The sequence below is a fragment of the Haliaeetus albicilla genome, chromosome Z, assembly GCF_947461875.1.
Source record: "Haliaeetus albicilla chromosome Z, bHalAlb1.1, whole genome shotgun sequence".
In the NCBI taxonomy this organism is placed as follows: Eukaryota; Metazoa; Chordata; class Aves; order Accipitriformes; family Accipitridae; genus Haliaeetus; species Haliaeetus albicilla.
In genome coordinates, this window is record NC_091516.1 from 26,117,114 (window position 1) to 26,143,898 (window position 26,785).

General features: G+C 39.5%; 1 protein-coding gene across 2 annotated transcripts in view; it reads right to left on the reverse strand.

Annotated features, from left to right (window-relative positions):
* Positions 1-26,785, reverse strand: part of PCSK5 (proprotein convertase subtilisin/kexin type 5) — a 264,696-nt gene that overhangs the window by 179,576 nt on the left and 58,335 nt on the right. For both annotated transcript variants that reach the window (XM_069775866.1, XM_069775865.1), the window contains exons 4-5: positions 7,066-7,209; positions 3,729-3,805 (exon numbers count right to left, since the gene is read on the reverse strand). In XM_069775866.1, the coding sequence (XP_069631967.1) occupies positions 3,729-3,805; positions 7,066-7,209 (221 nt within the window). The remainder of the gene's footprint in view (positions 1-3,728; positions 3,806-7,065; positions 7,210-26,785) is intronic.

A 26,785-nucleotide genomic window follows, 5' to 3' on the forward strand; every position in this document is an offset into this window, starting at 1 on the left:
CCCTGGTTGTGGTTACCTCAACTTCCAGGCACAGCTTGAGTATCTAGTGCCAAATGACCACGTATGCTGGATAATCAGAATTCCCGCCCAAATTTCTGAAGATATTTTAGACATATAAAAATACAGACAGGCTACTAGCAGTGCTTTTCAGTACCTACATAGTCATTTAATTCTTGTTGAGCCCAGTGGGAACTAGGAAAGAAAGGCTGACAGCCCCAAAAGTTGAAGGTGCTTAAGTGGTGCTTACCAGGCTCAGTGTATCTGCTAACTGGAAATACCAAGCCTCTAAGCAGAGGTTAGGCTGCCAAGTAATCTTACACTGAAAGCATGCTTCATGTATCCTCTGTGTCCAAAAGCTGACTCTACACTGATGCTGTACCTCCTGATAACACTGATGAAGCTCAGTACAGCACAGTATCTGCCCTCCCACCACCACATCTCACAGCAGGACCTTATGGGTTGGGCAGTGAGAGTATTCACCAGGGAGGCAGGGTATGAAAACTCAAATCCCCCAGCCCTAGGAGACAAATGAACTGGTCCAGTTTTATATCCCATATAAAACTCTAATTAGCAACAAAACAGAAAGCAGCCTGCCTTCTCTGGACATGCTTTGTAAGAAAGTGATGATTTCAGTACCCAGCCAAAGAAAAAGATTCAGCTGTGATTCACAGATGGAGGTACATGGCTGCTTGCAGCACCAAAAAGGGTGAATCCCTGAAAGTGCACCTAAACTGTGAGGCCTCCAAGTGTACCCTCACCGTGCCCCAACTCCAAGGACAGGAGCATCTTCACCCAGATAAGCCTGGATGTGTACCTGAAGTGTGTGTGGGGATAGGGGGTGGTGGACAGCAGGAGAGAGGGACATGCTGTGATGCAAACTGGCAGCTCAGTCGAGGAGTATTTTCAGAGGGCCAGGCTGACTGTCACATCTTTTCTCAAAACTCCTTGGAGGCCACTGCTGGCAACTGCCTGTCCATCACACTCGGTTTTGTGGACAATAGTTGCAGGCACTTGGGGCATTGTCATACAGTCACCTCAGTTCACTGAAACTGGCATTGCCAGTGAGAGGTTCAGGCCATGCTCCATCTTCCCCACTTGTGCCTGTCTCGCTCTGCTCTGACCTCAGGCTGAGCTGAATGAGGTACCTGCCCAACCTGGCTGAAAATGCAATTTGTTATTGCTGTTGGCAGCGCAGCTTTCAGTGCAATTCACTCTGGAGAGCTGCGCAAAGGCTGGGAAAAGTGGGAAAGAGCAAACATGAGGTAAGGAGTGGGGGTGACCACCCTTTTGTGGTGATCATGCAGCCACAGTTTTGCTCTTCCAACACTTTGTACAGGGCTATAATATAGACACCTAGTTCAAAGCTAGAGCTGCTGACGCAGTGGTCTGTCATGCAAATTAGTTGTTGCAGCATGCTGAGGGACAATGCCTACATAGTCTGGGCTGTAAACAATTTATGTTCCTATGTTCCTACTCTGTTTTCAGGTAACTAGCATATTTATAAACCTTGCTTGTAGTCCTGAGACCTCTCATAAGCCAAACCAAAGATTTCTTTTATTAGCCGCTAAAAATTTATAGCATATTTGCTGATTCTGACCTTTGTACACCAGTGACAGGACACTTCTAAAACTGAGCTAACAACAGCACATGAAATTCCTCCATTGTAAGACAAATATAAGGCTTTGGAAAGAGTAAGAATTGATAGATTTTTATTCATTCTTCTGTTTCAATGAACGTGTATCTTGAGGACATCTTCTAACAAGTTCAGTGTAGTATTAGCATTTTCCATACGAGCATCTAGCTTTGAAATCCTCACCTTGTCACTAACTTAACTGAGGCAATGCAGCTACCTTTTGTTCCACATCAGTGTTTTCTTTTTGCTTAAACTTAAAGTAGTCTGCACATGTAGAATGTTAACACATTTCAAAACAAAGGGTTTTACTAAATTTCTCTTTTTATTCTCTAATGGTACTCTTGCTTTAGGAGATTTCTAGTGAAGAAGAGGCAGATAAGATTCAGTAAACTAAGCTTCTGTATGAAAATAGGATGAGAGAGATATGCCTAAGGGAAAAAAGGGAAAGAAACAGCTCTTGCATGTAGTTGTTTCTAGACAAAAATATTTGGCAGCATGTAAACTGTATCAAATAAGAACAATTGAATGAGAATATATGCCAAGATTGTGGTCCTAAATAAATAAACTATTATTATTATTCAAATTAAAACCAACATAATACCTTTCTATGTTAAACAGTATTTCTGGTCATCACCACTAAGATGTGGCTGTGTGTGTATGTACATTTATTTATATAGCTTCTAAGAGCTAAATCCTTACATATTTCTGATCTTGCCCTACCAGGCAGGATCAGGCTGACTGACCAAGCAAGTACTTGGCAGAATTCACCTCAGTTTTCACAGTTATTTCACCCTATAGCTGAAAGTAGCTATGACAGCTCCTTGATAGTCACTGTAAGATGAGTGGATCTATACATAACAGGAAGCTACGAGTAATGAGGCCCTGTTCTTCAGCCTGTCCATACGTGGTTCCCTGCTGTTATGAAGAAGGTGTTGACCAGGAGAGGATTCTCGCATCAAAGTGTGATCCAGGGTTGCTCCAGTTGGTTTCTCCAGTCAAACCAATGTTAAGTTTTGTTGCTGACTCCCAGCTCGCACCTGCTACAGCCAGTTGGTTTCTCCAGTCAAACCAATGTTAAGTTTTGTTGCTGACTCCCAGCTCGCACCTGCTACACTCTTCTGGAGAAAGTTTGTAGGATTGTAGGGAAGAGACTACACAAAGCCAAAAGCATTTCAGTTGTGTAAAGGGCAAAGTTTCACCTCTTGTAGTCTTTCTTCTTCAGGCAAATACTAAATGTTTTCCTCAACAAATAAAAAAACCTCTAGAAAACAAAATGCAGTCAGCATGTTGACAACTAGTAGGATTCTCCTGCCTCTAATTCATGCAGTTCCACAGAAAGATATTTCTTTCTGCCAAGTACCTGGTTAAAAAAACGTTACGAACAACTAACTGCCCTCAAATACCCATGGGAGCACAAAGGTGGCCTGCTTCATGAGGTGGGGTGTCCCTCCCAGTGTCTCCCCCAGCCTTCAACACAGCATATCCAAAGAGCAGAGTTGGAATGACAAATACCAGGAAGCAGAGCTCTGAAGGAGAAATAGGTCATTCATGGAGATATATCCAACCAGTCATGTGACACAGATATTATAATCTGGCAGAATTGCCGCTTTGGGTCTATAAGGTTTCCATCAAACCTCCACACGTTAAGTCTCCATCACTTTAAAAGACATTATTACAGGACCCCCCCCCCCCTCCATTAACTTGTCTATTTCTTCAATACACAAAGTCCAAGAGAGTCAGAAGCCAAGACAGCTGTCACACATAATAACCCCCCAATAACTCAATGAGATGATATCTGAGAAAAGTAAGAGTCACCCCTTATATTCCGCATCCCAAAAGGATTGAAAATGATTCATTTCATGTGCCCAGAACTCTCAAACTAATTTTTATGCGTTTTCGGATGGCTCCAAATGCATTCAAAGACTAAGTGTCATGCCATGTGCATGAGAGAGACATAAATACGTATTTCACAAAGCTTTAAATGCAAATCACACTGCTTTATGAGGAACCAAGTTTCCTAGACTTTCACAGAAGAACTGGTACTTTCTGCTTGATGAACTAGATTAAAAATGTCATAAAAGTCATAGTGCCTTACTTGTTCTCGTTGCTGGCATCATATCGAGGCATAGGGTCAAAATCATTTCCATTGACATCAAAACTGGCCTGCGAATCCTGTAGCGAACAGGAGAAATAAAACCAGCTTCTCATTAATTAGCTATTGACTCATGTGGCCTATACTTCTACAGCAGGTTCCGACAAGAGAGTAATTAGGTTAACTAACATTCCTGTGGTTTTATGATTGCATGTTTTAGGAAAGAATTATATATTTAATAATTATGGGATTTACATATTTTATTTTTGGAAAAAGGGGAAGGATAACATATGCTCTGAAAAAGCACAGTTCCGGTGTCAGAGAGGAAATAGAAAGTGGTGTTTCATTTAACCAGAACACTACATTTCTTCTAAGAAACTTCTAGAAGTTAAGAAAGTTCATTCTCAAAATTGGGATTTTGCTAAATGTTTCAAGATTCAAGAAGTTATCTGCACAATGATGACTGAAATTTCAGCCATAGCTTCAAGGAATAAGAATAATATAATTTTAAGAATATTGTTATAAAAATACAGCTTGAAATGCAACATAAACTGCATTCCCTTCTTCCCTGGGAGTATAACTGTTTCAATTATTTGCAAGATATCTCCCTATTTTTGTTCCATAATTCACATTTACCAGGATTCTTACAGCTGAAAATAGTTTTATAGAGTAAATAGCTGCTGGTTTGTATGGCTCCCATTAATCGATGTGGTAGCATGTGGTGTGTTGACATGGCAAGCAGCTCTTTTTAATCTCTTCTTTGTTCAAAACCAGTTACCACATCCACCTCAAATATTCCTGTTTGTAGCCACACCAGCAATAATCTGACATATAGAAGGCATTTGTCACCAAACAAGCAATGTGTATTGCTTTGGGGGAACTCCTTGTTGGTGTGAGGAAAGGGAAAGAGGAGGTGGTAAGGGAATAAATAGCTGCTTTAAATTCAGTGGAAGGACAGTACTGGGATGAGGTGACATATGATACAATCCGGGTCATTCACTGAAGAGGTGGAATTATATTTGGTTTGTTTAAATAAGTTAAGAGATTAAAATGAAAGATGTGGCATGCATTAGGATCAGGCATACATTAACAAATAGGGCAACTGCCTGTCACTGGTGCTTGTGCAGTCCTCCCCACGTATTTCAAAGCTGAGTTCCTGTTTCGGGTTTGTGTGGTGAGGTTTTGGTAGCAGGGGAGAGGCTGCAGGGGTGTCTCCTGTGAGAAGCTGCTAGAAGCTTCCCCCGCTCCAAGTCGGACCCACCTCTGGCCCAGGCCGAGCCCATCAGTGACGGTGGTAGTGCCTCTGGGAGAACAGGTTTGAGAAGGGGAACCTGCAGTGAGTAGGGGGATCGGAACGTGAGAGGAACCCCTCTGCAGACACCGAGGTCAGTGCGGAAGGAGGGGAGGAGGAGCGGGGGAGGAGGGGATGCCCCTGCAGCCCGTGGTGAGACGGCAGGCTGTGTCCCCCAGCCCACGGAGGGGAGCGGGGGAGCGGAGGCCCACCTGCAGCCTGGGGAGAGAGAAGCCCACACCGGAGCAGGGGGATGCCCCCTAAGATGGCCATGACTCCATGGGAAAGCCCACGCTGGAGCAGTCAGTGACTGAAGATCGACCCGCAGAAACGACCCATGCTGGAGCAGTTCATGAAGAACTGCAGCCTGTGGGAAGGACCCATGCCAGAGAAGTTAATGGAGAACTGTCTCCTGTGAGAGGAACCCCACGCTGGAGCAGGGGAAGAGTGAGGAGTCCTGCCCCTGAGGAGGAAGGAGCGGCAGAGACAAGGTGTGATGAACTGACCCCAGCCCCCATTCCCCGTCCCCCTGCGCTGCCGGTGGAAGGAGGGAGAGAGAACCGGGAGTGGAGCTGAGCTGGGAAGGAAGGAGGGGTGGGGGGAAGGTGTTCCAAGGTTTGGTTTTCCTTCTCAGTATCCTTGCTTTGTTTTGATTTGTAGCAAATTAAATTGATTTTGTTTTTTCCCCAAGTTGAGTCTGTTTTTTGCCTGTGACCATAAGTGGTGTGTGATACCTCCCTGTCCCTGTCTCAACCCACGAGCTTTTCTTTACATTCTCTCCTCCTCATTGCACCAGGGCTGGAGGGGGTAGAAGTGAGCGAGTTGCCTTGTGGTGCTTTGTTACCGTCTGGGCTTAAACCGCAACAGTTCCACACGCAGCATGGGGAAGGATATAGATACAAGTATGGCTAATTTAAAATAAACGGCTTTAAACTGTGGACACAACTGTAGCTTTTGATGGGTTGTTAAAGATGTTTTTGTCACCTTCATCTCTTCAATGCGCTGTCAAGATGATAAGCTCACTGGGAAAAAGCTTGTGTTCAGGCCTCTTTTACAAGATATGTCTGTAATGGGACTAAAGGTATATGCATGCCTTGGGCTGGTTATATTCACCAGTCCAGCTCAATCCAAATGTATTTGTTTGTTTTCTTACCTTATGTGAATGCACACCTTGCATACTTTATTTCAGAGAAATCATAAGTTCCTCAAGGTCATGTGCTTTCAGGTAATGCCTACTCCCAAAGCACAGGACTAATCATTCCAGCAAAGTGTGGCCCGGATGCTCTGAACAGCTTCAAGCTCTGACACTAACACAAGAAGTCACCCACTAGAGAAGGAGCTTCTCCTCATGTTATACAACCCTCCAAGGTATATTAAACCAATCATTTAAATGTGATGAACCCCAAGCAAAGAGAAACCTCCTGAGGCAACATGAGACATAGGACACAGAAAACAAAGGACACAGCTCTATTAAGAGAGATCTACTAGAAGGAACCCAAAATATTCTACACCTGGTTTTAACTGAGTGAATCATAACAAGTCATGTCTTTCTCCTTTAATATTATTTTTAGCAGTAAGATAAATAGCTTTAAAAATAAATACATGGAAGGATATGCCTAAAATTACAGTCTTTGAGAAAAGCTACTGTCTTGCTAGCTAAATATATTGGCCAAAAATGGACTTCAGCTGCACGCATTAACTGATAAGCAGTGTATTGCATTTCTAAGTTTTGAGAGTGTGAGGATATTAAGCAAAATAATTACAGAAAAGAGAAAAAGCATCCGATGATTGGTTCCAATCCTTCAGAAATTCAGGATTCAGCTACAAGAGGCATCCAGATATTAAATATATTCAGACAGAACATAGTCTTAACTAAAACGATACAGATTACCAAAAGCTGTCTTCCTTCCTGCCATTGGTGTTAACATTTGAGGAAACCCTCATATGATTCTTCCTCCTTCCCTCCTCCCTCCCTCCATCTTTCCAGGAGCAGCAAATTTATTTGGGGTAATAATAAAGCAGCAAATCTGGACTCCTGTGGACACTCACATAATTCTGCATCAAGTCTGGATGGTTTCTTTCGATGCCGTCATCCAGGATGGTGACCACAACATTCTTTCCAGTGTAACCTCTCTTCCAAGCACCTACTATATTCATATCTGATTGGCAGTGGTGGGTGTTATCACTGCAGTGCTGGGGAGAGAAGAGGAGATAGAGATGTTGGATGTTGCAGATTAGTGAGCAGTATGCAGCTGAGATATTATCCTACTTCCATTAACATTACCATTTAAATCAGCACATGAGCATATTGATTGGAACAGCAACTATACAAGATCAACATCTTCATTTAGACAGAAAATAATTTAAAAAGAAATGCCAAATTAAATGAAAATTGCTAGTCCTGCTTATTTCTCTTTCTGATTACTCTTCATGCTAAGCAATAGAAGAGGGAAGCATCCAGTCATACTGAACCACTAGAAGCCATGTGTAAAACAAAGCAACTATTCCTAGCTGTTAAGCGTGCTCATTTGAAATGTACATTTGAATTATTTGAATTTTTTCAGAAAAACAAACCATATGTGGATAAAAGTAGACAAAAGCCTGTACAGAAATGGTCATGGAAAAAACCTTGCATTTTGGAGCTTATGTGCTGTACAATTTCTTGACAGAATGTCTGGAAACTAATCCAGATTCATTTCTATCTACAAAAGAAGGCTTTTGGCAGGTTTTGTGCAATATCAGCAGGAGATGAGCAGCAGTTAAGAACCTGTATCCAAAACAACACCCTGAAAAACTTGCAGCTTTGGGTGTCTGATGAATTGTAGATACTTAGACTGAGATCAGCCTGGGATACAGCTTTCAGAGCAACCAACTCCAGTGTGGTAGAGAAAGAAAGTTTAGGGTACATTCAAACTGAAAGCCTCTTCCTTGACATGAATGCACCCAGATCATGTGAAGAGATCTGGCTTGCCATGGCAATGAGACATGACCCTTGGGTATTTGTATGCCCCATTAGTGACTCTCTAACCCACATGCAGAGCCCTCCCCTGTGAAGTGAGTTCAATGAGCCCCTTAACTGCACTGCTTTCCTCCAGCTCCTCCAGGCTCAGACAGAGCAACAGCGAAAAATAATTTAAAAAGAGTGGGTGCAGGGAAGGGGAAAAGCAAAGGGGGGGAGGAAGAAAAAGGGAATTAAAAAAGAAACTTGTATCATAGCTACAATGGCCACACAAGTATGCTCCACCTCATTCCCTGCCCCACTGCCTCATGTCCCCACTTCAGCCTTGTGTTTTGGCACTCTACAATTTGTAAGGAGTATAAATATATTCAGAAGGATGCACTTTGCCTTGACTTAGTCCACCCCTCTCCTCCTGAATGTAAGCACACTGAAGAACTGTTAGCCATACTGGGTGCAAACTCACATCAGATTACTATTAAACTGTAATTTTTCTCCTTTTTCTCCAGTTTACTGCCCTGTACTGTTATACACAAACCAGAGGATTTAAGAGTGGTCATGTGCCATTACTAAAGCAAGATTCTATTATTAGGCACTATATATATGTATAGTATAAAGTCTCTCTCACAGTCTTGCCCCTGTGTCTGCAAATATCTGTCTCTCTCTGTGTGTCTATCCATCTGCACACAAAGGAGCTTGAAGGACTTCAGGGACCAGTTCCAAAGAATGTATAGGGCAGGCTTAATGCTTTTGTTCTGCGTATTGCTTGGAAATGCTCACGCTGCTGGCTTTATGAAATTAATTACAATCTAAACTAGCCATCTGTACACTGAACGGAATGGCTGTACACATGAGGCTTCCTAATGTACAAACAAGGGGACTAGAAGTATGTAATGTTTCCAGGTGCTTTTGCATTTTTCAGAAGTGTTACTGAATTAAGCATCAGAAAGTACCTGCAAAAGCTATTAATATCATCATTCACGTTTTGCTGATGTGAAGACAAGGAGACAAAAAGGTGGAAGCACCAGCCTCCAGCCACAGAGTAAACCCAAGAGAGAGCTGCAATGGGCAATCAGGATTCCTGGCTCTGACCTCCAGTCAAATTTACTGGGCTATTACACTGTCCCTTTATCCCCTTCTCTGAAATGCCCAATGACCCTTTGGCTGCTTTGCTGACTGTCTTGTCCTCTCTTCCTAGGGGATGAGCTTGTTGTTTTGCTTCCATGCCAGTCAAACTACTCAGGCTGAGGAAGCATATGGGGTTTTAATACCCATTCCCTTGCAAGCTCTTTGGCTCTCTGCCAGAAGATCACTTGTTTTTTCCCTTAATGATGTTGGCACAGTCAGTTGCCCTCGCTTACCTCACCTGAACTTCCACTTTTGTGGTGGTGGCTGAAGGGGGCTAATTCATCAGCTGCTTTGCTACATGCATGTGAACAAACACAAGACAAGAGACATCTCTTGCTTTACCGCATGCTCTGATGTTTCTGTCAAGAGACATGCCAGGTCAAATTGATACTCAAATTATCTTGCTCTGCTCCAAGACTGGGCAGAAAGCTAGTCTAAACAAAATCTTTCTGCATAAAATAAATTCCAGGGGTAAAGCAGGCATAACTGCGTGCCCACTTATAACTTTGGATCACAGCATATGTAACATATGGATACAAAATGCAAAGGCAGCAAAGAAGCATCCAAGTGGGAGTAGTTCAACAGCAGATGAAGGGTTCTGTTCTTATGGTTACAATATATAACTTATTCTAAAATTCTATTAAAAATAGCATCTTTGTTTTCATTTTACCTCTATACTCATCTTCCTGCTCTCAATTCTTTATCTATGCTCTTCTCTCCCTGCTACCTAGCCTTGTTCTTCTCTTCCAATACTATCTTTTACCACTTAAATTCCAGTTTTGTTTGGTTCAACATCTGATCTCAGATTCCTCTATGTTAACCACAAACTATACCTTCCCCCAGATTAGTGTCTGATTTTCTCCAGATTAATCAGATTGTGCACTTTTCTCTCAAAGCAGTCTGACTTGTCTTTTATCAAGAACACTTTAAATCTTGGAGTGCAATTACTCTTCAAATACTACATAATATGGTATAGATATGCTGTTCCACACTGAACAGCATCTAAGATGCTGTCTATTACTTGGTTTCACTTACACTCTTTCCTGTTCCTTTGTGCTGGTTTTGGCTGGGATAGAGTTAATTTTCTTCATAGTAGCTAGTACAGGGCTGTGTTTTGGATTTGTGCTGAAAACAGTGTTGATAATTCAGGGATGTTTTCATTACTGCCGAGCAGTGCTTACACAGAGTCAAGGTCTTTTCTGCTTCTCACCCCACCCCACCAGCGAGAAGGCTGGGGGGGCACAAGAAGTTGGGAGGGGACACAGCTGGGACAGCTGACCCCAACTGACCAAAGGGATATTCCAGACCGTATGACGTCATGCTCAGCATATAAAGTGGGAAGAAGAATAAGGAAGGGGGGGACGTTCAGAGTGATGGTGTTTGTCTTCCCAACTAACCGTCACACGTGATGGAGCCCTGCTTTCCTGGAGATGGCTGAACACCTGCCCGCCGGTGGGAAGTGGTGAATGAATTCCGTGTTTTGCTGTGCTTTTGTACGCAGCTTTTGCTTTACCTATTAAACTGCCTTTATCTAAACCCATGAGTTTTCTCACTTTCACTCTTGATTCTCTCCCCCATCCCACTGGCACGGAGTGAGCGAGTGGCTGTGTGGTGGTTAGTTGCTAGCCAGGGTCAAACCACGACACCCTTTAAATTCCTCTTTCCTTCAAAAACATTTCTTGTAAGGAATTTTCCGCTACTGGGTTCCTTTCTATAATTTTCCTTTAACCATGTGTTGCTTCTTTACCATGTATCCAAATTACATTGTCAGCTTCTTAGCAGAGGGCAGTTTTTTAATTAATTTGGAAGCACTATTTTAATTTACAGTGTTACCCAAGTAAAAAATAATAAACCATCTGTCATTATAATAAAAATTATGGGAACAAGAGTGATTGAATTTTATAACAATGGGCAAGTACTGAATTTTGTAGCTCATTTTCAATCTATTTTTCCTGTTACCTTTTTACAATAAAACCAAACTTTGTCATGATAACGCACAAAACCTGTGTGCTTGCAAGTTTTTATTAGATCTGTTAATCTTTGAACTGTTGTTTTTTGAATTTTAAAGGGAATAGTATAAAATAGGTTAGTCTACATAATTTCCCCCCTCTCCAAGCAGATAAAGTAATTCAGAAGTTTCCTGCATTGGTACCATGACTAGACAACTGCAGTAAGCCAGCACTATTTCAACATATGTTGTTTTAATCTATTGCCCGAAGGATACCATCAAAAGCAACAAAAAACCTCTCACCCAGTTACATAGAATAATTTTTACTGAGATTTTTAAAAGGCATTCAAAGATGATGTCTTTCTTTGGACTGTTTAATTGGAAATTGTTAATGATACCACCATTACTATTTAATAGAAACCATCTGCAAGGTTGAGAGACTCTTGAAGTACACGTAGGAAGGAAGAGGGCTATAGTAAGAAAAATTTCAGATACTGAACTTTTCTCATACTTGAGTGCTTATGAGCATAAAAAGACAAAAGAATGACTTAGACATCTTTGGATGGACAATTTGGAAGCCTGCCTTTGTGCAATTAACAAGCAGACATAACGTTAGAAAGGTTTTCTTTTTTGATGTTTGCATAATGCTTTCAGTATCAGACATGAGCCTGGATTCTCTTAGCTATTTTGTGAAATTCTCTCTAAAAACTAGCTTATGATCATTATCATTATCTTAATGTTTCTTGTCTGCTGCAGTAATTTTTGTCATCAGAGGTTTGGTGTAGGGATCAATAACAAAATTGAACAGTTAAACTGAGAAATCAAGAATCATATTAATGGTCAAAATCTTTTGGAATTCCAAAGATTAAAATCAAATTAAAAGAACAATGACTATAAAATTTTGTTTTGCCTTTTGCAATGCCTGTTAGTCTATAAAAACAGAGTAGAAACAGAAGTTTCTAATCCTGTGACATGCAGTCTCTCAGAAATGGCATACTGTGCCCTCTGTAAGTCTTCATGAGGCACCTTGCATTGGTTTCCTGTAGTTTTTGAGTCACAAGATGTTCTTTGACAAGATCTTGTCAATATCTAATGGGATATAGAGAAACATGATAATCAGAACGACACAATTTTAAAGACCAATTGTGAGTTGGCAGGTCTTGGATCTTATTTAGTGGAACATTACATATGCTCCTGAACCCAGGAAAGCTCTGAAATACAAGTCCCTAGTCAGAGATTAGAGAACATAGACTCTTTTAGTATTGAGAAGAAGAAGAAGGAGAAGAAGAAGAAGAAGAAGAAGAAGAAGAAGAAGAAGATGAGTGTTACAGTCTTTCTGGTTTCATTAGAGTAGTAACTAAATGGTCTGTGGCACAGACAGAAACAAGCTGACTAGTCACGTTCTGTACATCAGGGGGTTTTGTCAACTACTAACCTGTGGACAGGAGAAGTCGTAGAACATCGCACATAGAGGAAGAAGGACAGTCAAGGGCCTACGCATTGGCCTTGATCAACACCAGCAGGGAGAAGGGGGACAAACAGGGGCAAGGAATGGATCCAGGTATTTTGTGGAGTTATCGGAAAAAAGAGACCATCTACATGTTCTGTGATGGGAATGTACTGTAGGGCATTTGGCACTCTTAGCTGGTCCAGGCAAATGGACAGGCAGCAAAGTTTATCAACTTTTAACCTTAGTAGAAAAGACAACCTGATGCTACATTCAGCTTTCTGGGGTACAGTTTCATGCAGTGTTCTAAGTTAAAACTTGCCAGTTGTTCTCTCTTTTCCTGCAAAAAAAGAGAAATAATCTCTTTTCTTTATGCTTTTGATGTGATCCAGTTTTAAAGTGGAATGAAAGAAGTAAAGCAGGGAGGTAATCAGGAGAGTTGGAAAGGTAGGCTCCTTATTAAAATGGCTCATGTAATGTAATAGAAATCATGACATCAGGCTTTGAAGAGCATCATAACCTATAAAGCTAATGTGATCTACTGAAATTATTTTCTGGCTTCTCTAGAGTAAGCACTTGAAAGCTACATTCTTTAAGAAGACTATTAAAATAATGTTTCTTTTATAAAGTATTTCTCAATTTTTTTTTATTCTTTCATCACAATAAACAGAAGGTGAAAGAATGATTTTTAGAAGAAGAAGATGGTGTACTTGAAGATTTTTTTTATTTTCTCAGACATAAACTGATATTTAGTGCATGATACACAGCACTTGCTAACTGCATAAGAAATTATTTTCTTCTGAATTTCACCTTTAAATAATTCCCGATTATTGTTGCACACAATATTTTTAATCTCTTGCAGGAGCAGGCAGATAATATAAAGTCTGATTCATCACAAATACAAGATTTTTTTGCATTAATATTATCTGGCTTCTAGAGTCATGGTTTACTCAATTGCTGCTTTTTTTTATCTGTGTCTGTATCAAAAGAAATATTTCAAGAGCGTACCATATTAAATATTTAACACCAATTTATTGCTTGTGCAACTTCAGAGGTTTTAGTTATTTGATTCTTAAGCTTTATTGATTCTTTAACAAACAAAAATACACTTGGAGGCCAATAAGAACAATCACAGACATACATTATTTTATGCCTGTTTAAGCAATGAAGGAGAGCAGGAAATCAATATAAAAGGGCTTCTTGTATTCACAGGAGTATCTGATGGCTATAGTGAGACAAATAATTTACAAGACTATATGTATGGGGTTTTGCAGTGAAAAATAAGGAGCTCATAAATCTTATTCTTTGGCTATGATTACATTGCTATTCTTTCCAAAAATAGAATAATTCATAATGTGTTAAATTTGTATTCAAGACAATTCCACCACTTTTCCATCACTGGCACTTTTTTCAAGTCAATACTGGTTGTTTTTCTGTAACCTGTGTGCTGGCTTAAACATGAATTAATTTAGGGAAGCCCTGCATGTCCATGCTCCACAGGCTGATGACAGTGCAGCCTCTTTAGGAGCAGGAAATTCCCCCTGCTTCTAGGTCTACAGACAGCAATGTTTCTCTCCTAGCTGCAAGTTCTGGAACCTGCAGAGGCACAGAAATAATCTGTCTTTAATATCACCTGTTCTTTCTACATGGGACATGACCTGCGGCCCTGTTAGGATGTCTGTCTCTAGTCCTTTTTCTTTCCCATGTGGCGGCAACACAAAAGACTTCTTAAAGGCAAAGAGAGAAATGTAGCTAAAAATGCCTTATGGTCATTGTGCATGTTCTGTCACCTCCACTAAGGGGCAAATATGAAAAGTGGCATTCACAAAAAATGCAAAAGGTCCACTACATCATCTCAAAGTGCAAAAATACATATATATATATATAGAAAGAAATGAAAGATGAAGATGGAGAAGAAGAAGAAGAAGAAGATATAGCGAATAAAGGCAGCTAGAATGTGTCCATTTTACCCTGGATGCAAAAATCATCCATATGAATGGCATATTACAGACCTGGTGCATCTTGTATATCCTTGAATCAATGCTCACATGTTGAGAGGTATATGTCAATGTATGGGCAGATTGCCCCCTGGGAAGTGTTGGAAGAAAGCTAAGAACCTGATGCAGAACATCTTGGGGAGACAGTAAAGGACAAAGAGGGGAAAAAAGAAATAATTTCCACAGCCTGTGGCTACTGCTAAGAAATGCAGTAAGGAAAGAAGCATGTATGGAAATATACATCTATATGTGGCTGCATTCTCTCAAGATGACTGTATGATGACTGTTACTACTGCTGCTGCTACTGCTATGACTGATACTACCAGTACTATATAAATAGCCTACTTAGCAAGAAAGTAGATCAAAAGTTAATGCATTTTTACCTGCCTGAAGTCCTGTCTAGGAGAAAAAAAGTATGGCAATTCTTTTATTAATTAGAGAGAATATGTGAAAAGAACAGCTGCTCCCTGGCCTCAGCTGCACACCATAAACCCTGGGGATCCAGTACTCATGAAGGATGAATAATTCCTCAGAGAGACAATTCTTTCCATTCTACCATTTTTTGTGGCCTTTGCCTCATATTTTTATTTGACCTCCTCTAAGTCCCAAAAAAGAAAGAAAAATAGGGCAGTTTTACAGAGTCCCAAGATGCTTTTTTTTTTCTTTTCTAATGCATCAGTTCATGGAGTCACAGTTACCTAGTAAGACCAAGTTTCTCCCCCTCTCTCTCTCTCTCAAGCTAGACTTGATGTTTTTGTCATTTCTAAGATACCAATTAAACAGAGAGATAGTAAGTCTTGTTTTAAAACCGTTTTCATAAGTTTCTAAGGATTCTTTCTACACTACTAAAGACAGGCTCTTCACAATTTACTTTTTAAACTGTCTTCATGTCAAAGACCATCACTTCTATCTCAAGTCATTAAGGAGGATGGGAAAGGAAGGTGGTTTTATTTAGACTTTGTGTGAACATATGTGATGGAATTGAACCACATGGAGAGAAGGTCCTGAGAAGATGGCTTCAATTAATCATTAACCTTCCCAGAGACTGATGAGAGTGGGAGGAGCCCAGGGCTTACACAAACCCCCTTCCCCTCTCTTTTCATTTTACAGGGAAAAGAGAAAAAACGATGTTTAAGAAGAATATGCTGTTATGGGAATGCTGGGGGTGGAGGGTGAGTAGGGAGCTTATTTAGGATGAACCAGGAATCTTGTTTTTCTAAGAATGTTATGACCTTGTAGGAATGAGAGGACTTGTGAGGAAACAGATGAAGAGATGTTGGCTCTGAATGCCCATACCCAAATTTTAAGGACTGTTGCAACACTGCAGTCCTTTTTTCTCTATTTTATGTTGTGGTCTGGTCCCTCTGATCAATGAGGCAATAGCCTGGTGACATCTGGTGTTAATGGTGAGATATCCTGGGGGGAGAAGGAGGGAGAAAGGGACAAGGAGAGGGAGTTATGTGAGACAACAGGACTTGTTCAGGAGACTGAAGGAAAGATACGTGTCACTAGTCTTCCTCAAGGGACAAAAGCAGGTTGGAAAAGCAGGGCATATGTAGGTCAGAATATGATGACAACCCCATATTCCATTATTAGTAATGGAGAAGGAGTTTCTCCCTGTTTTCTTGTAGGCATGTGGAGTTCCTGAAGCTGGAACTGTTTCACAATGCCTTTACTTCAGCAATAAACATCTATGCTACTTGAAACCTAGAAGCCTTTTCCCTAAGTACCATAAAAAGCCATCAGGTTATTGTACCCTCGGTCCCATTATTTGCTTGGTTGGTATGTCAGAGGAGATTATAACTTGCCAGAGGACAAACTTTAAGCTCATGAAACTATTCTCTTGAGACAGAAGTATAAAAATCACTCCATACCCTCCTTAGACAGCCTTACAGAAATGTTTAATCTAATACTGAAATGCATGCTGTGAAAATTCATTAACAGCACAGGATCAGACTAAGATGAATGGCTGCTATTTTAGTTTGCCGATAGGGAAGTAAGTGCCCTAGGCACCAATGGGCTTTTCACCATTTGAACGTGCTATGGTTGATGAATGCAAGGCCCACTGTGTATTATAAGAGAAACCTGGGAAGATAAGGCCAAACCACTAGAGGGAGTGGCTAGTTATACTGTGCAGATGAGATCATCTGGCAAAAATGAGAGAACTAGCCCAGAGAAATCTAGGGAGACCTGGGAAGGAAAAGGAAAGGCTATTCATGAACAAAACAAAACAAAAGTTTTGCATAAGGCAAAGAAGTACTACAGAGTTACTCTTCTTACTGTCTCAGGAAATTTGACTCAGCTGATTATATGTTAAAAGTCCTTCTGCAATGCTGAAGAAGCTTAGTCCAGAGACATATGTCACAGCTGTGCATGAAAGACTGTGCAAAATAGGCAACAAATGTAAAAATGTTGTGAAAATTGCAAAGGGTCTTAAAGGAAATCTCAGCAGAATGTCATGATTCAAGCTATCTCAGAAAAATATAGATATTGCAGAAAGGTTCTAGAGAAGTCCAATATATTTCCAAACACTGTTTTTTATGGAAAACTGGACACAGACCAATGTCTATAGAGCTTCCTAGTAACAAGACTTTACGGGACTTGGGGATCTGCTGCTAAATGGACCTGCTGCTAAACCCCGACCTTATCACTAAAGTCACCTAGATTGTGTTGGCTGCAGCAGTAGTATGAAGCAACTTCCCCCAGTTGCAAATAAAGTAACTGAATACGTCAAACTGTTTTGAGAACATAATTTTGAACTCATACTAGAAGAAGGTTGTATATATTTCTGTCTATATTTCTGTAGACAGACAGAATATACAACCTCAGTATAAACACATCAAAGACTCAAAAATGTAATTTGTCTAACTGGGACTAGGAAGAAAATCACATTCATGACTGTCAAGCTTATATAGAATCTGTGTGTAGGGCAGTCTCAACTTTGAAATGATACCCATTAATGATAACTGCCTCAGCATTTGCAGGTATCTTAAAACACCCAGGAAATCAGCAGATGAGACACCCAGAGAAAGTACTAAAGAAAGCTGTGATCAGAGCATTGTCAGAAGGGAAAACTATACACAATCAGAAATAAACTAAAGGTAAGAGTTCTTAATTTTATGATTGTTGACAATTCCTCTGTGTCCACTGCTTTTCCTGGTACTACAGCTAAAAAATACTCTTTGTGGCTCCTCCTCTCTGTGGTCTGCATTCTTCATTGTCATTCCTACAGTCTCTATCCATCTCTTCTGTGATTCCTGTTCGTTGGTCTTCTGACTCTTGGCTTTCTCCATTTTCAAATCTCTGCTCTAAATGGATCTTCTTTTCCCTGTTTGTTTTGTTTCTCCTACTGGCTATGCTGTTGAACTGGAAATCCTATTTTAACATGAATGTGTGCCAAAAATACATAGCAAAGCTAAAAAGCATCTTCCAAGTAAAAGGAGGAATTCTCAGGGAAATATAATGTACCTCCCGTAAACTGACTGTTTTTTTAGAACTGTTCTGTTCTATCATGGAAATGCATGGGGCAGTTACAAAAACATTTTTATTTACTTAAAAACTGTAATGAGATCTTTGGAGCCATTAGAGACGTAGTACGAATTTGTAAGCACTTAATAACATAGCCACTCATAAGGAAGCTAACAGAGGATTTGACATGTCAGTTTGTACTTTGAAGCCATTATGATGGCTTAACAGATATAGTGATACTCTTTTTGTTTAAGGAAACATTATTGAGCATGTGCAATTATTAAGTCTCAAATCTTAAGAGGCTACAATGCTTCCTTATAGTTCAGGAAAGTTGAAATTACATTCTCCTATAGCACACTCTCAAATCTGATGACACAAATTAGTGGAGTGGGAAGTAATGACGGCAATACAGAGAGTGATCTGGATCACTTATGAAGGTGAACTTATTTAAGCGGTGTGTTTGTAATATAATTTTATATAAAATCATACGTAAAATTATGCACGTAGGACTGAGAGTGCGAGGCATAAAATGAGAAAGTGTCCAGAAACACAGTAATGGTGAAAAGGATTTATGATATAAGGTAGACAGTCACCTACAACTTCAAGAAGATGCTCTGTGAAGCCATGTATTTTCTTTCATAGTTAAGCAGTGGGATAGCAATAAAAGTGGGTTGACACAGTTTTTTTAACAACAGCAAGGATACTATTCCTGGAATGATATGTGCATGTGCCTAGTATTGATGTTTCAAAAAGGATGCTCTTGGAAAATGAACAATGAGTCCTTGCTGCTTGTTTTCTGAACCAAGTGCTGGAAACAGTATCTACAATGATTCTTAACAAGCTCAAAGAATTTATTTTATCTAAGAGAGGGTGAAGACATGACTTGATTACAGCATGCAAGTAACTCAACACAGATGATATTTTTGAAGGGGGAACATTTCTTTAATCTAGTAGAGAATGGCCTAACAAGGTAAGTACAGAGCAAGATAAACATGCAACTACAAGGTGTAAGATTTTTAATAGTTAATCATTAAGACAATGCTCTTATAGATGTGACTCTTACAAATCCCATCTTTTAGCTAATATATGTATATCTTGCTGAAAACCTACTGCAGCTTAATTAGAAATTCTGGGCTTGTGATTGCAGATTACCAGTTGCACTGATTGTTGGTCAAATGAAATGATCATACAGTCCTCTGGCATATCTGTGAAATGAATCAACCAAAGGAGTTCAGATCCTAATGCTGGCTTCTGTGAGACTAAAGCAACTCCGTGTCAGGAACTCCACAGAAGCCTCAGTAAGAAGTATGACCTAGGAGAAACAAACTTCTTTCTGGCATTTAACTGCCTTCAAATACTTTGAGAGAGCATTTCAGTGTCTGCAGTTATGCTGCTTTAAATATAAGTGTATCCTGAATAACTCTGCTCTAAATATGCACAGAAACATTAATTACAATGAATAAAACTCAATTAAGTATGCAAAGCAATAATGTCAAAAGGGAATCGACATGAAAATGAGGTGATATTTTGAGTTTTCTTCCCCTTTGACCTTTACATTTAGGAGAGGGTGACAAAAATTTTTTAAAAAATATTTTTTTATTACTTCTGGAGCAAAACCTAGAAATTTTAATTGATGAGCATCTCTATGCATAGGTATGGATTGTTTTAAAACAGAAAAATATGGGTTTATGTGGTTGCTCTGCTATTTGTATGAAAGAAAGATCTTTCAAGGAAAAAACATTTCTAAGAAAAGCAAGAAGAAAGTTCATTTTGTTTTTATGACCTTGGTGCTGTATAAAATAAATAAGATTAAGATTTTTGTATTGATTCAGCTGAAGATCCATTTCAGAGTCTTGTTACAGACACCCTGGTCAATTCCTGTATAGATCTAGGGCTTGACATAAAACAATCCACATAACCAACTAAAAAGTAATCATAATGTAATAACAGGCTTATTTAAATACAAAGTTTCAGCCAGTTAGCAGCCAATTAATATTGGTTTGGAGGAAAAAAAATCAACAAAACCTTTAAGCACACGCTTAAATTTAGGAATATGCTTAAATCTATCCTTGATCTGCAAAGCATTCAGATGGATGCCTAATTCCAGTGAGCTACATGAGACCTGATTATGTGCCTGTGTACTTTGTTGCATATCATCTCATTAACAGCACCGTTGCAAGTAGCCACTTTATTATTAAAGATTTCTCTTTTTTTCTTATGAACAGCCAAAACAGCTTTTATTATTATTATTATTATTATTATTATTATTATTATTATTTTTATCCTGTTCAGCCACTTTCTCTTAGTTAACCTATCATCACTTGACTTATGAATGCCAGGATTTAACATGGATACAACAGGCAAAACAAGCATCTAGGTGAGAACTTTTCTATTCACAACAAATATTTTATTTGACTGCCCTGTATTTTTCTCCTTGCCTCTCCCCCCAAACCAACACATGAATCAGATGAACAACTTGATGCAGGATGACTGTAATCACAGGGTTGCTACAGAAAGGAGAAATGGGGGAAACCTGCTCAATGTTGTCATTGCATGCTTTACTTTTAATTTGAACTTTCTTATTTGAATCAATTTCCTAGCAGCACCCCTATTCACAACTGCCTAGAAGAAAAATGGCAATGACTTCAATTTTATTTTTTTTTATCTAAACACTTATACAGAGATGTGAATTGTTCCTGTCCTTCCCCATATAACACAACCGCATTGGGAGACATCCGCTGCTTAGTGCCTGCCTGGAGGCAACACGGGTCATAACCTCCGTTTCATTCATAGTCGCACTCATATGTACGAATTCTACTTGTTAAGTGGCAAAAAGAGATGCATGCAGGGCTCAGCCTTAGGTTTATTTTTCATATTAGATTATGGGATAAATCTTGTGAGTCTTTCAAATGTAGAGGCAATCTAACACTTTTTCTAGGGCTTGGCAAAGTAACAAACCAAGCTTACAAAGTGGCTTTGGCCACCCTTGTAGATTCATTCTTTGAGAATATCTACTGAATTCGTCCTCAGAATGTTTCAGTGGTAATAGTTTACACAATGTATAACATGGTCTCAGGCTATCAGCATGTTTGAAGGCCCAAACAAGATCAAAGCTGACTCACACAGTGTTGTCAATACTTGAAACTTTTGAATACTGGAGAAGAAGCAGTAGCCAGATATAGTGGAAGAAGACCACATGCCTAATGTGATTGGGCTTAAAAGACAGGAACCTTTCAGATTTTTGTTCTCTTTCACTGGTCAGTATCATGCAACTTGTTAAGCAAAAAATCGGCCAATGTTATGGTGTGTTTGGGTGAACATTTTCAAACAACCGACATAAAATAGAAGAACACTTTCACTTTCACAATACTTTTATCCTCCTATGTGGTAGTTCACCAGTTTGGAGTGGTAGGAAACTGCAGGATACAATGTTTTAAAATGGAAAACCATATGAAGATAGCAAATACACCTAATAATGAAATCAAAACTTAGAGAGTAGACACCTTTAATTGGGTGTCAAGATCCTCAAGAAAGCTGAACCAATCTAACTTCTCAGTCTTGTCAGAAAAGTTAATCCTGCTCCGTCTTCCTTTTTTTTTTTGTCTGCTGTTCAGGTAGTCATAAAAGATGATGCAAGGGATGGGGACAGGATTAAGAAGCTGGGGGGCAAAGATACTGTAAATCATAGGATGTGACACACAGAGCCTCGAGCTTGTCTTTGGTGTCTTGGGAAACTTCATCATCACATGAGAGCTCTGAGGAAATCTTGAGACACAAATTCAGTGGGCTACAAGATTTCAGGGATTTTTTCCAGAGTCGTGTTTTCTGTAAGTAGACCGACTCCTTACGAAGATGTAAGGGCTGTAACACTTTCTAATTAATTCCTCTATCCACATTTTAATTCATGTAGATGGGGCACTTAGTTAATCAAGGATATATGGATTTCAGTGTTTCAGCAGCTGGGATCATATAAAGTGCATTCAAACCGTGTGTCTGGAAGCTTGCACTTAACAAACTTTCCTCAACAGCCTACTTGCAGCCAGACAAGGATACTTGCAAGGAAAAAAAAGTCTCCTTCTGATTCAACATTAAACCTGGATGTAGAAGAGTACATGAAAGTCGAACAAAGGAGAAGTTATTCAACTTCTTTGTAACTTCAGAAACATTTCTTCTTTGCTTAACTTGTCTTTACTTTTTACTAAACGGGATTCCTGGGTCCCAAATGTGATCTTGTAACCAGGAGCTGATATTCATAAAAACCAAAACACTATCTCCCAAGTAGTAGTTTACTGTTTATTAATAAACTGCCTTATCCGGAAGACACAGAAGAGGAAAACCCCACTATATAATTAATGTTTACTCTCTTATGTATATTTATATCTGCCTCTCCTTAGGCTTCTGTGCTTATACTACTTGGTTTTAATACAGTTGTGAATTGTTTTCAAAGCTGAAAATAACTTACTTTGTTCTGTTAGGAATTCACATAAAAATAGATAAAGACAGGGCAATTATATGCTTAAATGGCATGCTACTCATGGATTAGTGGACTCTAATGCAATAGAAAGGGTAAGACAAAAGCGCTATCAATATCATAAAATATTCACACTTGCACCTCTTGAGGCTGAGGCTCCTCCCTCCTGCACACTTCCTCCCTCTGACTGCCATGCATTTCTGCTGTTTGCTGCAAATGAGTTTAGTTTAAAACAGCCAGTGTTTAACTTTTTGCAGAATTTATAACCTCCACAGCAAAAGAGCAAGCACAGATGTTGCCTGTATTGTTCCACACCTTTGAATTGGCATATTTTCCAAAAAGCCCTACTGGCTCTCTTTGAGACTTGGGGTCTTGTGCTTGTCTCCTGTATTCAATAACTGAGTTCAAAATAATCCTTAATTTATTTAGGTTAATTTTCATCAAAACTATATTTAAAAGTCATGCAGATCTGCAAACACTTCCTGGACTTCTCTCCAAAATGGCACTGATAAGAGTTTGCTGTACTTTTAGTCTCCTCTGCTGTTTCTTGTTTGGCTAGAAGAAAAATCCTCTTCACGGTGCTTGAGCAGCAGATGTAAGTCACAGCAGAGATTTCATGACATTAGAAGTAGCTACAAGCAGTGCCAAGGATGACCTGCATCTAATGAAGTGGTGCAGAACACACTTTATTGAAGTCTCCATCCTCACTGTGTTTGCTTCTTCTAGTTTTTTTTGTTGGTTGGTTGGTTGTTGGGGAGAGAGGGGGGCATTTTTTGGTTGTTGTTTTTTTTTTTAAATATGGTTGAAAAAGGAGCATGAATTCAGGTCAAAAAACGGTCAGCGAGAACTAAGGTCCTCTGCATACTTGTAATTTTAGTCACAACATTTGCTCATGTGATAGGAAGACACGTTAGAGCAGGGATGCAGGAATCAGGAAAGGTGGAGTTTGATGTCCTCATTCTCATGCTATCCTGCATCACATGACATCTGTCTTCAGTAAAGAGGGGCATAATGATATTTAAACACTGGTATGAGACCAAATAACCTAGAGCTAAATAGCAGTTCTGGAATTTCTCCTTTGCGATGGACACTACACAGATCAGGCTCTCCTCTGTACAGAACGGTTAGGAAATTGCCTTGTGGAAGCACAACACTAATTTTTGCTCCCTGACTGAGAAGTAATATAGCTACTGTTTGTGTCAGAAATTTATGCAAGTCTCATAGGTTATGAGTTTGCTTCTGATGAGGGCAAACTGAACATGTTACACCAGTTCATTCTTTAGCAATCAGACCACAAGACAGGCAAGCTTCAGAATTGATTCTTCTATAATGTGGCTGTGCACTTCTGGTCAATTTGGGCTTCCTGATGTTTGTACAGTGTTCTTTATGTGAATAAAAGCTATAAAATATTAGTTAAGTAGTTGTAATATTTAGCAATTCCTTTCCTGAAGTATCTGCAATTTTAGTATGCAAACAATAGAAAAAAATACATAAAGTGAGTGCTTGAAACAAAGCACTATTTTTTACAATTAATTAAATTACCTCTTCCTTTTTCAGTAACATTAATAGAGTACTTATTACTGCACAACAAAAAAAATTGTTTTGCTATTTGATATTACTTGATTTTTATTTAAAAAAATCTGAAAAGTGGGCAGCTAACTAAGCAGTTGCTCTTGGAAAACTGCTTTTAGAAAGTAATGATAGGCAAATTCATTCTCCTTTGAAAAGAGAAAAAGTGTACTTCCAGATAAGTATGTAACTCTGTATATACGTGAATGTGTTTCCTGCTGAAGTGCTATGACAGATAAAAACTAAAATACACCAAATTGTGCCCCAGTATGGCACACTTTACAGTTGTTGATGTTAGCAATTTTATATCCGTTTATATTCCATACAATTTATTATATGTTTATTTTGAACTAAAGATAAAGGCAGATACTTATACCTCATTAGAAAAGATTTTGTGGCACTATGATTTCCTTACTAATTGCAGAAACTAGTTAGAAAAAGGCAGTTCAGAAAAACACAACATTATATACAAATGATATTTCACAAATGACATTATACAGAAAAGTACCTGCAGTTTCTTAATGGAACTCAGTTGTTGCCCAGAAAAAACCCTTCATTTTAAAAAAATTCTTGAAAGATAAAATAAAAGTGGACACTCTCCCTCTGAAGATAAAATCACTGTAGGAAATAGGCAAAGAAATGTGTGCTATCGCTGTATGATTTATTACCAAATCTCTGACACTCAGGAAAATCTCTCCCAAAGCAAGTATGGCAATGATTTCAGTATTGCTGCTTCTTGGTTCATTGAAAATGCTGGTACAACACCTGAACAGTGCTGGCTTCTGTTTTGTGTTCCCTGGGCACTTGCAGGGCTGCTTATCTGGAAGTCAGAACTGAATGTCACAGAGGAACAAATCAAGTAGCCTATCTGGTCATTCTGTCTTTAAATTATTAGTTAATATTGCCAAACTAGTTGCACTAATAATCTCTTTTCAGTAGATAAGGATAAATCCACTTCTACAGGTTTTTGATTACTTGAAGTATGTTGTTGTCTTCCAACAGGAAACGAATTTAAGTCAAATTGTGTATTGCCTGACCTTATGTTACTAGTTCTACCTTGTCCACAGAGAACAATAGGTGTGTTTCCTCATACAGATTTGCAAGATAATGTTTTGACAGGCAGTTTGAGTCTCTCTAGCAGCACTTCCACTGAAGTTAAGTCACAGATCATCTTCTTAACTTTCTAAACACCAAAAGCTCGATCTTCTCATGCAATAAAAAAACACAAACAGAAAAAGTGCATGCAACAACCAAACCAAGTTACAAAATATGCAAAACACTTACAAGCATGCCATGCCACCTCAAAAAGAACAATGATTTGGCTTCCACTGCACAGACAGAAAAAGAACAATTCTTGGTAGGGCAATAAAAAGAGACTGAGTTTTTTGCTTAGCTGCCAATGCCTGGCATAGGTGGGTTGGAAATAATTTTTAGAAGGTTGTAAAGGAGGGTGACACGTATTCATCTGCTGTGGTGTTAGCATGTGGGAGATGAAATTCTGTCCCAAATTCTGTCTCCCCTGTACCTGGGCTTGTACTTGGACCCAGTGTGATCTCTTGTTCTCCCTCTGCCTCTCTCCAGCCTGTGTCATCAGGTGCCTGTCACTCCTTCCTTTGACCCCACTGTCTCCTTCCACAGCCCCACTCACCTTAGCTGACCTCATTAAGGGCCAGGCCAGGGACGCAAAATCATTTTCTCTGCTCTGCCACTTGCACCTGGAGTTGGAAGAGAGGCACAAGATAAGCCAGCTCCCCACAGATCTCATCAGCAGCATAAGGGAGGCAACTGGCCTGTCTAACTCTTCACCTCCACCTTATTTCACAGCTACAGGACCTTAGGTGACTAGCATTACTCACTGCTGATAAAGGCTTATTAGCCCCATTCTGGCTGTCGTCCAGAGTCAACTATACTGTGTCAGACCAGGAGTGTCTGTTCCTCCCTGTGAATGCTAGTATAGCTCACTGGGGAGCTCACGAATATAGCTGGAGAGCACTATGTAGCATACTGGAGGAGTTTTCTGAAGAAACAAAGTAAGCTGGTTCAACAGACCCTTCACCGAAGCTCAAAGCAATGATGCTGACTTCACAATCCTCACTGAAAGTGAAAAGTAAGTGATTTTTCCTGGGTTTTGGTTTCAGCATCAGAGCTCAAGGCAGCCAGCCCTAGATGCAACTAATCCAGATCTCATCAGTCTGCATGGACTGCTCTCAATTGCAGCATAAACTATATTTCATCTGTCTATACCAGAAATCTTACAGTGCAAATATAAAAGGATGAGTGATAAATATTGGCTGATGAGTTAAGCTTCTCAGCAAGTCTTTTATCTTTGACAGCTTTCTAAAAATCTCAGTAACATCACACTACATATGTAATTATGCAAGAATTTTATACAGCTGTCTCATCCAAGTAATTCACTGAGTATTACTCACCAAGTAATTTGTAAATGTTAGTTTCCACTGTGGCTCAGTCACCTAGTTTTATTGTGCCCTGATGGCACTGCTATAAACCTCTCCCACCTTGAATCCCCTAAAACACTTTGCCTTTGTGCATCTGCCTGTCCTTTCAGTCCAGTTTTGGAAATTGGGAATGCTCTTCCAAAAGCCCCCAGAGCTAAATGATAATATAAGCAGTTGGAGAAACAGCACAGCCAGGCATTGTACCTTTTCTTAGGTTTACAGATTTCTATTAGAGTATCTTTTCAGAAGTTTTGTAAGAAAATCTGACTTTTTCAGCAACTGAAGTGCATTGTATTTACCTGATATGTTTTTCTTATTTTTAAAAAGAC